Genomic DNA, 16554 nt, shown 5'->3' with positions numbered 1-16554 from the left:
AAATGACCTGTTATTGGCCAAAGTCTCCCATCACAGGATAGGTTTTCCAAAGCCTGAAAACAGAGCCAAGAGAAGGTGCAGAAGTTTACTCACTTTTATCTCACCACTTAGATTAAAATTTGCAGAAAGTTTGCAATGGGATTTTTGCCCAGTGATGCCAAATTAAACTGCTGACTTCAGTTTTTACTTGTAAAATGTTCCCTTATGATGTTTTCCCCCTTTTTTGTCACTTAAACATATACATGTTTGTAATATAGCAGTAATTGTGGCAAAAGACTGCAAATTTTTTACACTGCATCAAAGGGACCTGGGAGCAGCCGAGTTGCACCCGGCTGTCTGAAAGCACCTGTATGGGCCATTGTTACAACAGGATATGTGATTATGGTTATTGCTCTTGATTGTACAATACATCTTTACAGAGGAGGCGTGCATATACAGAAGTGGAGACGCAAAAACTTTGTTTGACCACAAAGCCTGATGTAACTTTACATAATTCCCAGGTGAAGTGCGTCAACTACTCTGCAGACTGTTAACGGCGACAAATGAGCTTGCTGCATTTCTTTATAATCAGGCCTAACAAGACTGTAAAACCTGCATTAGAGTTTATCTTCTTTGGATTTTGTCTGAATACTTTTTTACTTGTGTGGCCTTGAGTGTAAACTCCTAAGGAGAACACTGAATATTTTTACAACATAAGTTTTTGAACACTGAGTACGACCTGAAATTCTCAACCCTCATTTTTTTTTTCAAATACAAAATTGGGTGGCTGCAAATCTAAGTAACTTTTCTTTCTGTGAGTGCTCATGCAGGATGCTGTTACAAAGTTCAGATTCTTCTAAAAAAAAAATGTTTTTTTTTTCAATTTTTGTTTTCAAAGTGAACAATGCAGTTCACCTCCTACATCTGGTTCAAAGACTGTGTGTTGTCAGAAGTCCATTATTACTCCAGTGGCACACTGGAGTAATAATGGACATAAGCTGTCTTTGAAAACCAAAAACACACATGGTTTGACTGATCATGGTGAACAATGTCACTGAGACTTAAAAACACTAGGCTGGCTGATACAAGCTCCATGAGAAACTAACATTAAATTTACAGTTTTTGCCAAACTTCTCTACAGGATGCGTGTGAATGCTCTGTGCTGTAACTAAGCAGCATTCATTTTCACATTTAATTTGTTAGGATACGGTTATCTTTCAACAAATGCTCAGTCCGGGAATTCTTATTGGAATCAGGTGAAATGCATAATTCAACAAACATCTAAACAAATGGAATTCTAAAAGTGAATACAAGCCTCCTGAGAGAGTTGTTTCATAAGGAGCGTGAGCATTTTATGGAGAGATATTATGTTGTTATGTTATTATTTACAGCGTTGCTTTTTCTACAGTCACATGTGAAAATGGCCATTAAAAAAAGGTCCACTGCTACAGTTCATAGATGGTTAGATTCGGTATCATCTAAAGCCGGTGCACAGCCATGTTAAAGCCCCGCAGGTGTTTTCACTCATTAAAGTAATTAGACCTCCTCTCAGGACTGTGTGGACGTGCACAGACTGATTAATGTCTTCCTCAGCCTCCTGTTGTTTGTGTTGCGCCTGTTATCATCAGAGTTTAGTGATGTTGCATAAATGTCAACATTGTGTCATCTAACTTGAATCTTGGTCTAAGTCTTAATTAGCCAGAATAACGGAGAATACCCACATGGTCGCTAAGTCTTTAAACTAAGACTAATTTTTAATGTTGTCTAGATTAATTGGGCGTTATTAGTCAACCTATCTTCATAGAACAATTTGTATGATATTCTACAAAAATGCAAGCACAGCAGTTTGTATGATACCCTGCGAAATGGCGTCCCACAAATGACATTACATCTTTAATATAAAGTTACGTAATTAATGTAATTAATGTTATGGAAGTTAGGTTTAGGCAATCAAAGTAACTGTGGTTCAGTTAAGAAAAAGAAACATGGCAAGGACATACTTTACAATGATTTATAAAAACGTTTGGCTGAGGAGAGCTGCTTCACATATGTAGGTTTCAAAAGCAGGTGTTCTTTGGATTCAAGGATAAAAATCACCAAAAATGAGGGAGAGGTTATATTGTTTCTCTTTTCAGTAAGTCATAACCAAAAGATTCCAAGGCACACTGTTTTGCAAAAGTTAAAAAGCCTATAATATATGGACTTGACGCCTACGCTTTCAACTTAGTCTTCTTCAGGGGAAACACATAGGCGTCAAGCCTGTATATTAAAAGCTTTTTAACTTTTGCAAAAGTGTGCCTTGGAATCTTTTGGTTTTGACCTAATGAGAAAAGAAATAACAAGTCTAACCTCTCCCTCTTTCTTTGTACCTTAAAATGACTTTATGTTGACAAAGATTTGAATAAGTATATCCATAGGAAATGCTAGGAGGAAAATCCTGTGTTTTTTGACTGATCCATCACTCTAACCTGCCTCCTAACAAGATCGCTCTGGTCCATTTCCTTTTTCACTCTTCATCATCATGTGATCATACCCTTCCAAAATATATGGCTTATGCACAAGTTACTGGCCTGTGATTACATGCAATATGCACAAATTCGGGTGTTCAGTTTCTGATAACACCCTATATTACTGGTTATCACCATCATAGATATGGGTTTGAAGGTTCCTGCTACACCAACTAGTTGGTTCAGGATGCCTTTTTTAGAAAGTTAAATTCCTGTTGGCATCAGCAGCAGTTTTGTTAGATTTCACTTTCACTTTGATTAGATTTAGGTGCAAAGAAAATGCGGAAACGTTTAGAAAAAAACATCACTGGTTTGGCTTAAAATAAGTACATTACGTGAAATTTGTCATTTGAGATAACTGACATACTTCATGTTAAAACAAAAGTTAAAATTGTTAAAAGTCGGATTGTGTGTGTGAACTTTTAATGAACTTTAAAGTCATTTCAAGGTACCTCCCCACCATGTTTCTTTCCCTAAACCTAACCACAGAAACTTGCCTAAACCTAATCTCCAAAACTTTACATTAATGGTATGACAAGAACGTAATGTCATTCATGGGATGCTAATTCATAGGATATCATAATAACCATTGTGTGAAGACAGATCAAGATGTCAGGTCAACTATAGGACTTTGATTTGTCCAACAAAATAACAAAAATATATGAACCTGCATAGTTTCTGTCCAAGCTCGACCCGAGGCAGCTGTTTCAGGTCCGAGTCTGATTAAAAATCTAAATATCTACTGAAAGATAAATAAATATTAAAACCTTTATTACTAGTTAAAGTCAGTTAAACCCTTTTTTCAACAGACATTTGTGACACAATCTTGCAAACTCTAACTGATTCAAGCCCAAAGGAATTTTGAAAAATTAATCTGACTGAGGCAGACCCTGGTGGGTCAGGTTGGGCCCAATTTGGTTGAGGCTAAAAATCAAAGCTCTGTGTAAAAATAAAAAAAGGTCCTTATAATGTGCTGGTAATAGCGTTCTGAACTAACTAGTGATGTTGCGAGATCCTTTTTAATCCAAAGCTATGATGCCACTTATAACCCATTTAATCAACTGGTAACACTGACACCAGAATCTAAAGGTGCTCCCAAGAAATATTTTCCACAGCTAACGAGCCACATATTTGTGTTATCTCATCATGTACGACTATGTACTGTATAGATGTGGAAGCTATGGTCGAGTGTCCTACAAGAGACGTGACAAAACAAGACAATAATTTTTGATGATCTCCGCTGTGAAAACATCAGCAGATCCTGTAAACAGCCGTTATCTAATTGAGCACGAGCTGTTCCCTGCTTTTGTCTATACATTGAACACCATGTTGCAGGCGTGGCGTATATACAAACTACTGTTTTATTTCATTCTCAGAAGCATTCTGTTGTTGTCACTCTCCACTGTGCAGATGTGGCTAATCCTCTACTGGTCCCACTGGAGACTGGCATTAGCTTTGAGACATTTGGCATCCAGGAGAGAGAGAGAGCTTCTCTCTGTGTAAATCCCTGACAGATTATCTTTCTCTCTTTAACCCCCAATCCCCCATTTTTCTCCCTCTACTTCGCCCGCCTTTGATTCATTTCACAGAGAGTATTATACACCGAGATGTCAAAACATCATCAATATGAAAGAGCCTTGAGAGGACTGTCAGTGTTGCTCCTTTTTTTTTTACATGGAGGGTTTTGTGCCAGTTGAGTAGAATAGATTTTGCTGATTATACACTGTTGAGTTTTCAGGTCTGAGCTGTGCATATTTTGAACCCAGTACAACTGCAGCAGACAGTATTTCAGAATAACCGTTCAATCACAAGGTTTAAATATTTCTGACAGGCTGCTTCTGAATATGTTCATACAGTAGGGGTATTCAAAAGTGTCCTGTTGGCTGTTCCATCAGTGTGTGGATGTTTATGAATGGTTAAAAACTGAGTAGCAGGTAGCACCTTGTATGGTAGCCTCAGCCATCAGTGTGTGAATGTGTGTATGAATGGGTGAATGGAACTTGTAGTACTAAAACACTCCGCTGGTTGTACAACTATAACTAGAAAAGCACTGTACAACAGCAAGTCCATTACCATTAGTATATACAACAGTGTATATCTCCAAGGCCAGAAAAAAATGCTGCTAAGTCACGTTCGACATTGTTTTTGTACGTGAGTGATGACCTGTAATGATCCCGTTCTCTGCTCTGCACTGACACTGTGTGAGGGAACATAACGTTACAGCGTGTCATCACAGGATGCATTCTGGCACAGCACTGAGTGCAGTTCAGCTGGGTTATGACAATGTACAAAGCCCAGCACGTGATTACTATGGTTATGAGTGTAAAACAGATATAAAGGACTCGAAGCATAAAAATATGCATGAGGTGTGCAGGTTGATTGAAATTCAAGTCTTTGCTTGGCCTGTGTTGACAGCTCAATTGGTTAAAGATGGAGTCTTTGTTTTCTGTCGTATAAGGATGACTGTTAAAGTCCATGTAAAGTGAATTCAAAGATGTGTTTCAAAACACATTATAAATGTTGGAAACTGATTGTTGAAACATGTTACAAAGACCCTATACTATATATTACTGAATTGTGGAGTTAGACGGTTGCCTGTTTTTTCACCATTTTCATGTTTTAAGATTTTTGGGCGGGCCTAAAACCATTGCTCAGTGACTCACTGGAGGTATACTCGGCATAACCCCATCCTTGACAATGTAGCAGTAGAAAAATGAGAAGCATCATTGGTATAGTACCTCGACTGGGCGTGGCCTCTGCTCCTCCAGCAGACACGCCCCCAGCGTTTCAGATCAGAGAATACTGTGCATTTTTTCATGATTTTTAAACCTTCTTTTACTAATTGGTCATTCAAATTTGGTCAGGTGTTTAATAACACATCCTTCTGTTATGTGACAAACTCAGAACACATTTTAATTATCACTTTACACGGACTGTTTTAGGGTCACACACTGACATGACCAACTGCCTCACAGGTTCAACTTCAAGGGTATGTGCATACAACGTTGATATAAAGTTCTTAAAAGTGTCACAAATCTGTCAGAGATTGACCTGAGGCAACCACCTAAAGCTTTATGTAAATAATGAAAAAGAAAAATGAATAGGATGGTCACTCTAGTGGCGAGACATTCTTTATATTATCAAGATCCTGTTTCTTTTTTAAATCAGCCATCTTTGGCTGGTGTGATATTATATAGATACTTGCTGCAATAATTAAGCATATTGACCAGACAAAGCAAAGATTTTCTAACAAAATCAACCTTAAACCGCTACAATTAAATGAACCTGCTGCCAGTGGTTGTCCATGCAGCCAGAGGACAACAGCTGTATCACCCCAGTAAATACAAGAGCAGAGACAGGGGATCAAGGAAGTTAAACAATATGGTACAAAAACAACAAACAACTTGATTAAGTTATATCACAGTTGTCATTTAGGATAGAAAATGGAAAAATATGAATCAGTTAATTGACTCAAACCTCTGTCACTTTAGGTGCATCGAGGACTACAAGCGTGGTCCAGATGGGAGGTCATGCCTGCCGCTGTCCGAGGCCTGCACCGAGGGGATCGACTGCGGGGAGGCAGCAGACATCCCCGCTAACCAGACTGTGTTCGGAGACCTGTTCTACGGATACAACAACCACACCAAAGAGAGTGCCGCCGGACAGATTCTCAAGGCCACGTTCAGGTAAGCACACAAGCCATTTGAGAAGTGGAGCATGTGGGATATCATTCTGCCATTTGTATCTCATCAGGGAGAATAGTTTGGCAGGTTTTGGGCTCCTGGCTCCCACAGTGCTGATATACATGATAGAAGTGTTTCACTCATCATTCTTTAAAGTGCTTCGGGTGAAACAGTCTGAAGTGGCAGATGCCTCATGTATATAACATGTGTCCACAGTTAAAGTTGGAGATGGAGTTGTGAGTATAAATATGAACCTCATTTACACCTGCTATGTGAATGTAGATCTCTGATCTGCAGGAGAAATGCATGTGTAAAGCTGTGATGCAGCGCTGATTTATTTATTTTTTCGACCAGTGACTGGCATTATTGCTCACCAGTCAACATGCCTTGTCTACAAAGTTTGCACATGTAGATTTTGATCTCAGGCTGAGTCATGATAACAAGAATGCTGATTAATGCCAGCACGATATCTACAGGTCTTAAAATGACTTAAAGCATTGAATTTGGTTTCCTAAAACGGTCTTAGAAAGTATTAAAGTCTTAAATTTAATTTATAAACATGTAAAATATTTACTCATGCCTTCTTGCAGTAATGATTTTTATAAAATTAGTATTTTTTAGCTGTTTGGAGAACTTTTGCACCTATAAAATAAAAGTTGGGGTTGTTTTGACTAGCTCCTTCTCATTCCAAACTCTTAAAATACCATTGCTTTGACATTGCTTTTGGCGTAACATTGCAACGGCAAAAGTCAACAGTCAAACGCTACTGAACGGCATAATTTTTTTTCTTTTAAGCCCTAACATGTACTTCCTTCCACTAATCCTAACCATCTGTTCCCTTGTTGCCTAATCTTAACGCCTAATCTTAACGTGCCAGCATGCGCATAGAGCGTAATATGTAGACGTGGAAGTCCACTGCATGGCGGTCAACATGTGTTGACTTGGGATAAGAACGTGTTATTGTGACAGAGGATTGTGTGTGCAGGAGGCAGTTCAATTATTTTTTGGTGGAAATTAAGTCAGTACCATCAAACCTACAGCAGTTACTGCTACCTACAATGGGTAGGAGGCTCATGGTGTCATCATAGGCAAATGTCTATTATATCATAAAATCAAGTTAAACTTAGTCCATTTATACAATTTTTTGCCAGTTATCATGATCCCTTAATTGAAGTAATTATATCATTAGCAATTGTTATATGCTCCCGGGAAATACAGAAAAAAATTGCATAATAATAAGTAATTATAGGCCCCATGGGTTTTCCATCATACTCTCTGTATGATTGTGAATACAGTATTACACAGCATTCCGTGTGGTATTAAAAAGTCTGAGTTTCCCACACATTTATTTATTTGTTGCGGCACATCATGATTAAAACGTCTGCTGGCACAAATTTCTATTGTCTGGAGATGGATCCCTCATTGAGAGCACTATTGAAATATATACAGTTTGGTTATTTATCGCACTCTTTGAGCACAGATGCTTGGAGCAGCGGAACACCAGCAGCTTTGAAAGTGAAACTTTCAACGTTAATTCTGCTTAGCCTAAAAGTTTGCATTCACTCACAGCAGCTGCTCCTCTCATCCATTGATCTGATTTGATCAGCTAAGAACAGATCCACAGATCAAGTATCCCCTCACAAGTTACAAACTGCTGCTGAGGAAAAAAAAGAACAGTGTAAAGCTCCACCTGAGTTGTGTTGACAGACCCACAAAAAACTGCTAATTTAAAGAGGGGTCACTGAATGATACAAAGGGTAACACATGAATATAAAAGATCAAGACAGGAAAAAATGAGTTTGCCGTTCTGGCTCCCTCCTCCTTGCGCCAGCTTTTATCTAACTTGGCTGACTCTCCAGAAACCCTGACCTGAGGCCTGTGATGAGATATCATTATCCAGAGAACCTATCAAAATGAAAATCACATGTTATTAACGGAATAATGACACATTTTGGGTCTGATCCTTGAAATCACTCTCAGAAAGGGACAGTTTAAATATATCGCTTAATATTCAGGTTGAATACTGGAAATTTGGATTTGGTTAGGAGCCACGAATTCTCTCCAAGATCTACTTAGTACTTATTATTTCCTGAGAAAGAGTGCAAAATATTTCAATGAAAACTCAGTGGCCTCAATGCACTTGGACATCCATCCCTGAATCACTGTGCAAATGTGCATTCAAGCACTGGAGTGCTGGATTCATAAGATCGACGAAACATTAAAACTTAACGCCCAACAATAGTGCCGAGGTGCCTCAAATCACAAAAACAGCACGATGAAAGAGAGCACATTTTTGTTTGCTGCTACTGTGCATAATAATAACTGCAAGTCAGCATTACAAAGATGATAGAAAGGTCCAGTAAAATCATACAGAAGTATTTACTGGTTTAATAAAATGATCAAATAATACTGGTTTTGTTTCACTTTTATTCACTTTTATAGAGAAGTGCTGTGTATTCAAAATCAGACTTTGCTTCTGTGGCTTTTGTCTTCAAACAAGTGCTATATTCATGGGAAGCAAAAAAAATTAAAAATCATGGGAAAACATTTAACCCTGCACCATTAATGTGCTTTCTTACCGTTGAAGGAGATTGTATTGCATAAATAATTTAACTAAAGTTCACTGTTTAGAATTTGGCTGCTGATCAACACAATTTGCATACTTACTTACTAGCTGCCTGCTCTCCCTTTGGCATTGACCCATTGCATCAAATATGAGTGTACAATGCAATCTTTTATTCTAGGTGCTAAATTGAAGGAAACTGGACTTGCTAAAGTTTCTTCAACATGTTTCACCCCTCATCCAAGAGGCCTCTTCAGCTCTAACAGACTCGACAGGAGGTGCAGGCTTTAAATCCTGCGTGGGTGTTATCTCTAACAGAGTCATTGAGGTCACACGTGAGCTTTGAGTTTCAGAGTTGTTCGGGTCACATGTGAGTCATTGACCCACCCGGCCATTATGAGGGTCGTTATGGTTAGATGGATCCAGGTGTGAAAGGATGTAAAGCTGTCTGGGGAGGGAGCTCAGGACTGCATTGTAAGTGGGTGATAAGTGGTGTCATAGGCCACCTCCTCTGTTCAGTGATGGTCGTTCCAGTTTGACATAGATGGCTTCTTTCACGCCTCTTTCAAACTATCTGTCTTCTCTGGCCAAGATGTGTACATTGCTGTCCTTGAAGGAATGTCCTTTTCCCTTCAGATGGTCGGTTGAGATTCAACCTGAGGAGTTGGCACTCCTGTGCTGTGCCCTGTGTTTGTGGAGTGGTTATATAGTTTCAACTCTGTACAGATCTGTACATTCCTGGCTGCACTGAGACTCATGCACTACAAACTTCCCCTTTTTTGCCAACACATTATCATCACAACTCAGTCAGTGACCTTCTGTGTCTACTTATGACGTTTTAGATGTCCTTATGCGTTGGCTGTTTACACTCCAGGATGTCATTTCCATGATGTCAACAAATGCACATGGTGGGATGATGCAGCACGGTTCGTATGTTTTCCCAAAAGCACACGGCAACTAACACTGACCGTCACCATGGTGACGATTAGGCAACAAAGTCATGGAGGGTTAGGTTTGGGCAAAAGAGCCACATGGTAAGGTGTAGAGAATAAGACTCACATCCACACTGGAGGCAAACTCCGGACTCCCACATGCAAGTCAGTTGTATGTGGGACCCATCCACACCCCCATGCGCCTGCCCAATAAATGCACTAGCGCTCCTTATATCACGCTGTTACCAGCAGTGTCATAACCTGTCATTACACTGTTTCATGCACACAAGGCTGTCACTTGAGAGCAAGGTCGGATCTAAACAGGCGCGTTCAGCGCGCACCAGGCTGCGGGTGTATAATAACAACACCACTGGTTCTGTCCGAATGAGTTCTGGTCTGACACTGTCCAGCCACGTTCCAGTTCGATGCAGAAGGTGGCTTTTGGCATCAGGCTCATACACCAAAAGCACTAACAGAGAGGACGTAGTTGACAGGCTTGGAGTGAAGATGGGCTGTTGGTGCTTAGCGTGGACAAGCTTCTGCCTCAGAGTGTTAGTGGGAGTCAGTTCAAACCGAAGAAGCCTCTTCGATGAGAAGTGGAACATCTTTTAGATGCTCAAGCAAGTCCAGTTGCCTACGATTTGTTACCTAAAAATATCATAATATGGGAGACTGAGAATCTTCAAAAACAATGCACCCTTTAGCATCAGTATGAGGTGCACCAGGCTATCAACCAACTCCAATGTACACCCATCAACATCAGAGCAAAGGTAGTTTAATTAAGAACCAGAAAGTCCACCGCGGCGTCTGGTAAGGAAGCAAAGGGGTTTGACCCAGGGCACTTGTGTTTGTGTCCCATGAGAAACTAAAAGCCAGCGTTGAGTTATTTTGTCATGTCAGCTGTTAGTCCTGTGGGTCGACTGATGCAACCAACATCAACCACCATGTGTTCTATCCCAAACCAAGTAGTTTGGTTGCCTCAAACCTAACCACAGACCTCTGCATCAAGAAACAGTGCCAAAGGCAAAGGCCGCCCCCTTTGTCCAAGCATCACATTGTGATGAGTAGAGATTGAATCTTTTCTAGTATGTATCCTATAATCATCAAAAAGCTAGCAGCTAAGCAATAGTATTCGGTCCAATGTCTTCCACTGGGACTCTTGCTGTCTCATGTTCAATTTCATTCCTATTCAAACAGTTACGGCATATTGAATTGGACCCAGATACAACACTACTGTTGATAGAGGTGTTAGTTTCCTAAGCACTATGCATCTCAACCTTTCTGCCTCTCTCAGGTTGATATGCTTTAAATCACACAATGTTAAAATGGAAACAGTTGTAGTGCATAAATAATACAGGCCCTAAAAGTCTATCAGATTGAACCAGTGTATTTAAAGGTTATTTCATTATGGAGAAAGGAGCTTCACATAGATTTTATGTCAATTTCCTCCCAATAAAGAAAAGATAGTGATAGTAAAGCCTGCTGCTGTCAAGGGTTGTCCTTTATAAAACACAAGACATTTCTCCTAATCTCAGGCAAAAACTCTGAGGGGAAATACCCCCCAAAAAAGCATAACCTCTTTGGAGAGGCTTATGGATGTTGAGCCACGTGGGTCCAAAGACATGTCGTATTCCTTTCATGATTTGCACAAGGTTCGATGCGGATGGTGGAGCACTTTGAAGGTGGTTAATTATTACTGTCCGCACGCTGCAATCATTTCCACTGAACTCAGGAAGCCAGGAGGTCAGCAAAGTCATCTGCAGTCCAGGAATTTAATTTAGGCCCTGCACGGATTCCGCAGCCCGGAGGCAACTCACTCACTTAGGGATCCACCACTGGAGTTGTAGTGAGGGAGGGGATGGGTGAAGCTGGAAAGTTAATATCATCAAGAATCTAAGTCTCAAATGCTCTGATCTCATTTGGAAGTGCTTGTGAATGGAGAGCGAGGTCTCAGGCAGACTTTGAAGAGCACAGAATGCTTCCTGTGCAGATGAGGTGGTGGAAGAGGCAGGGAGACTCTTTTGGGAGGCATGGTTAATGCAAGGCCTAATTATAAGAGATGGCAGCAAATGAATTAAAGCTGACCAGAAGCCTGTGTGCTGAAATTGAATCTAATTGGACCAGATGAACGTTTGAATGTAAAATGAACAAAAGAGAGCATTCCAAATGAACAGGGAAGATCCGTCAGGGGTTCGATCTAGGAGTAATTTTAAAACTAGAAAATCAAATGAAAAAGCAGAAAGTGTATGTAACATGTGAAAGGCAGCCTTTGGCAGTACGTGTGTGGTACATGGTGGTAAATCTGTCCCCAAGGAATTTAAATGTCAAATTTAATGCCCCACAGTGGGAATGTGTGTGCTGCTAGTCTGTAGCAAATGGCTGTATGCTGTATTTATAAATGTATCAAATTAGGCTTTCCAGTATGCTGCAATGGAACCAAAAATGTTACATATTAAGTGAACGTTAGAAGGGCACTCGACCGATTGTACATACCAATTTTCTAGTCATAGGGCGTACTGCTCAAACCTGTTTAAATGGTTTAATGTCTTCTGGGGCTGACGTTTTTTCAAGTCACAGAAAATTAGTCAAGATATATCCTTTGAAACTTTAAACAGAGAGCCCGCATTACAAGCTTGACAGATATGGGCATTAGCCAGGCAAGGAGGATCTGAGAAAAGACGATATTGGGCTGCATTGTGAGTATGATAAGAGTTTTGACATTTTATCTAATCTGAATTCAGTATCAAATCCACCTACTTTAACAAAATTCTCTATCAATTCGATTTTTTAAAATTTGCAGTTAACTAAATGTATAAATAATCAAAGACTTGATGACTGTTTTAAGATTTATTATTACCTTTTTGTCATCCCAGACTTCTTCACAGTAGCTGTTCACAGCTAGCAGCAACAACCTCGGAACCTCTTCCAATTGATTTAAGGCCAGCTTCTAAACTATTTTTCTAAGCTTAATTATCTATATGATAAGTGCAATAGCTTAATTTTGAGATTCGAACTTCCGTTGCTGATGCAAGGTGATCACTTCAACATGTTCTCAGCCCAAGTTGCCACATATTGCTGCTTTGTCAGCGGACTTTCATGTCTAGACGTACGTGCTAAGTATCCTCCATCCTTCTCTGTGGACAGAATTCTATTCATACAGGAAGCAAACACTGGGCCCCTGGGTGAAAGTTTGATCCATCCACCCACCCTACCACCCGCTGTATAGGGACTTTGCAGCTCTGCAGCTCCTTATATGACATAATTACCCGCACAGTCTCAATCTTAGGGCATCCTGCAGTGTTTCATACTGTAGAGACAGGTGCCGCCAGGCCACGTTATGAACTGACAACATCTGTACACGTGTCATGCTGCTGCTACGCTTGCTGGCTGGTCAGCTGGTGTACATTCAGTGTATCATACCGCTGTGAAAGGTGACTTTTGGCGGCGCTGTCTGTCCCCAAAATTACTGGTAAAGTGGAGTTTTTTGACAATTTTGGAATGAGAACAGGCTGAATCAGTTAGATCCTTTTTGTTGGTCTTGTTGGACTGCACTCTTGCTCTTTCACTGGTGATGCAGAGCAATTTCTCTGTTCCCTCAGATATTTTGGCAAGTACAAATATTATCTTTCAGACAGCCCATTGACTAGAAGCCAGTACATGCAAGCAAGTCCAACAAACCCAGGATATGTTCTGGTTACTAATCTCAGCACTTGGTGTCTGGATAACTGGTTTCAGGAAGCTGGTTATCAACGAGCTTTGGCAGTGCTGAGTTTTCCCATCCAGCCACGAGCATGTTTATGTGAAAAAGGCGAGTTTGTTAATCACAAGCATACTTTATATGGCATGACATGAACCATGACACTAATCACCTGCGAGAATGTTTGGTTTAAGTGTCAGCTATAACTCATAATTATCAGAGTAAAATGTAATAATAGCTTATAGAATAAGATGTAGAAAAGATGGAGAAGGCCAATACATGTAGGTATTATTATATATGACTTCAATCTAGAGTGAGTATTTTTTGCTAATTAGTTGGATGAAGAAATGATGAAGAAACTACTCTGAATATGTCACATAAAAACACTTCAAAGTAATGCCAGGCTGCCTGTGCTACTGAAGTAAAGAGTGGGAAAGTAGTTAATGACTAATGGAGCCTATCTGATCGAATCTTGCATTTTAAATCACGGGAGCTAATTAACAATGTGGATTATTTTTCTTTGGTTTTTATTTCAAGTTTTCATCATAATGGTGTCTTTGTGAGTTGCAGTGATGGAATCAGTGTGTAACATCAGCCACGCTGACAGATATCACTGAAAAAATTGAATTGCACAATTAAAATGCTGCTAAAATCATTATTATGTGTGTAGGATCCTAAACGATTGGCATTTTGCATTTTAGCATTTTGTTATAAGCTATTTTTTTAAAGCCAGAATGGAAACAGAAAGCTTGGAACAATAAAATGATTCTCTTTTTTCTGCGTATCACTCTGGACTTCTGTCCATATTGGTATAATTTCTTTCAGTGATCTAACATGGTCATTTTTCGGGGTGTTGACAAGTTTTGATGTGAAGATCAATTACTCCAGAGCGTGTTAGTTGTTTCGGATAAGCAAATGCAATGATTTATCCTTGTGAAAAGTGAACCAGCTTTGTGGCACTGAAAACCCAGGGTAGTTAACCCTGAAGTTACCTCACTAACCCCAAACCCTGCTTTGTAGCACAGGCCTCAGGCAACAGCCAAGTTACTAACCGAAGGAATTTAAATTAGCTGCAGCTCATTATCTGATGCCAGACGTGTTTGTCATTTTTACCAGTAGAAGCGAATGTCGTTGCTAATGTTACCTGAATAATTTGCACATTGCCCTTTGCTAATAAAAAAGTTTGATTGATTTGTTACTCTTTAAGAAAATGGTAATTGGATCCAAAATTGAAGCAGCTATTAGAACTCTGCCCTTATTATAGGTAATGTGGGATCCAGTGTTTTTGGGGCTTAACCCATACTAGAGACCAAAAGTCAGGACATGTGGGCCTCTGATACATCAACTTTTTATGTTTTCATGCCTCTATGCTTGCAGAAGCAGTAGCCGGAGGCTTCATGGTTTGAGGTTGTCTGTCTGTCTGTCCTATTCTTGTGAAGACAATATCTCACAGGCACCTCGGGAGAATTTGGCACAAACGTCCTCCTGGGCAGGAACAGGTTAGATTTTGGCGGTCATTGGTTAAAGGTCAAATTTGCTGTGACCTCATGTGTCTCAATATTGTGAATGTGATGTCGTAAAAACGCAGTGAGAAGTGATCTTCAAATTTGGCACAAATTTTCACTTGGACTCAAGGTTGAACTGATCAGATTTTGGTGGTCAAATCCACTTGGACTCAGTGATAGTCTGATAAGAATTTCGTGGTCAAAGGTCTCTGTGAACCTGTGAATGCCTGTCTCATTCTGGTCAACACAATATTACTTAACTCCTGACTTGGGGGAGTTTCCTCAAATTCGGCACAAACATACACTTGGACTCAAGAATAAATTGATTAGAATATGGTGGTCAAAGGTGACTTCACTCATGCTTTTGGCAGTTAGTCAAAAATTTGTATTGTAGTTATGACATAATTTCAAACAAATGTTTGACGACTTCACTGCCATTGTACTATTCCGTAGAAACAGTTTTCTGGCCATTATTTATCTATTTAAACCTTAGCAACCTCGCTTTATTTCTTACAAAAACATGGAAAGAAGGCAATGAGCAACTGAACAAGAAATCACTCTACAGTTAGGAAAGAACAAATTTGCCTAAACTTTTGCCAAAAACACAAACAGGGAGAATTCTTTTAAATAAAATTTAAACATAAAATAATAATAATAACAACAACAACAACAACAACAACAACAACAACAACAATAATAATAATAATAATCATCAGAATAATCAGAATAAATAATTATATATATATATATATATATTTTTTTTTTTTTTTTTCTGTAACCTAATTTAAAATATATATACATAATCATAATTATAAATATAGCTTTCTTGATATTTTATCTTTGTTATTTAATAATTTTCTAATGATTCTCTCATTTTTTTAAAGTTGATTTTTAGGTCATTCTCTTTTCAAATTCTACAATTCTTTTTTTTTTTTTTTTTTTTGCAATTTGCGGGACCTTTCATTGCTGATTGCTTTATTCCCTCGTGTTTATGAAAGAAGTCAAATTAATTTGCTCACGTTCCAAAGGTTTAAGTGCTTGTGAAGGGTGTTTGAAAGCAGCAAAAGAAAACTGATGTCGGTCCAGGTTTCAAAGAGTGCTGGTGGGGCTAAGATATGTGTATAGTGTCCATGTTATCACTGACATGGATTTTTTTTGTTTGTTTTAACTAATCTATTGCAGGAGCCTTCAACTAAATTTCTGAATCACTCTTCAAATCTAAAAAAAATGCAGGAAAGAGTGCTCTTCCCTTTCTAAATGTGTCGGCCCAAATGGAATTCTACTTTTGAGAAGTCTCTGTGGCTTTGAAATGTCTGTCCTAAACACTGGACTCAGTGGCTGGATCTCTTAATCACTCCCACTTCCTGCTAGACAGCAACACAGAGGACCAAAGATTGTGCAAATAACCGCCACTCGGTTAAATGACCTCCAGTCAGAAAAAGCTTTCAAACTTTTGAAAATTCTGTTATTTCCCAGCCACTCGAGGCAAAAGTGCAGAGTTGCGATGTGCAGCCCTCAACAGTCATTGACTTAGTCACTGATAACTATAATATGCAAGTGGAACAGCTCTGTGGCCTGTGTCCTCCCATATCCTTTTTAGATGTACCATTTGCCCTTGAGGAAGCAAGCGAGAGACAGAGCGAAGAGAGAGAGAGACGAAGGGAGGGATAGTAAGGAAACCTCTATGT

The 16554-nt window shown here is 39.4% G+C and overlaps 1 protein-coding gene across 1 annotated transcript in view; it reads left to right on the top strand.

Moving 5' to 3' along the window:
* astn1 (astrotactin 1) overlaps positions 1 to 16554 on the top strand; it is a 502578-nt gene that overhangs the window by 218394 nt on the left and 267630 nt on the right. The window contains 1 exon segment of the mRNA XM_042497522.1: positions 5978 to 6172. Coding sequence (XP_042353456.1) covers positions 5978 to 6172 — 195 coding nt within the window.

The sequence above is a fragment of the Plectropomus leopardus genome, chromosome 12 (assembly GCF_008729295.1).
Source record: "Plectropomus leopardus isolate mb chromosome 12, YSFRI_Pleo_2.0, whole genome shotgun sequence".
In the NCBI taxonomy this organism is placed as follows: Eukaryota; Metazoa; Chordata; class Actinopteri; order Perciformes; family Serranidae; genus Plectropomus; species Plectropomus leopardus.
Note: the sequence above shows the minus strand (reverse complement) of the source record. Positions and strands in the feature narration are given on the sequence as shown.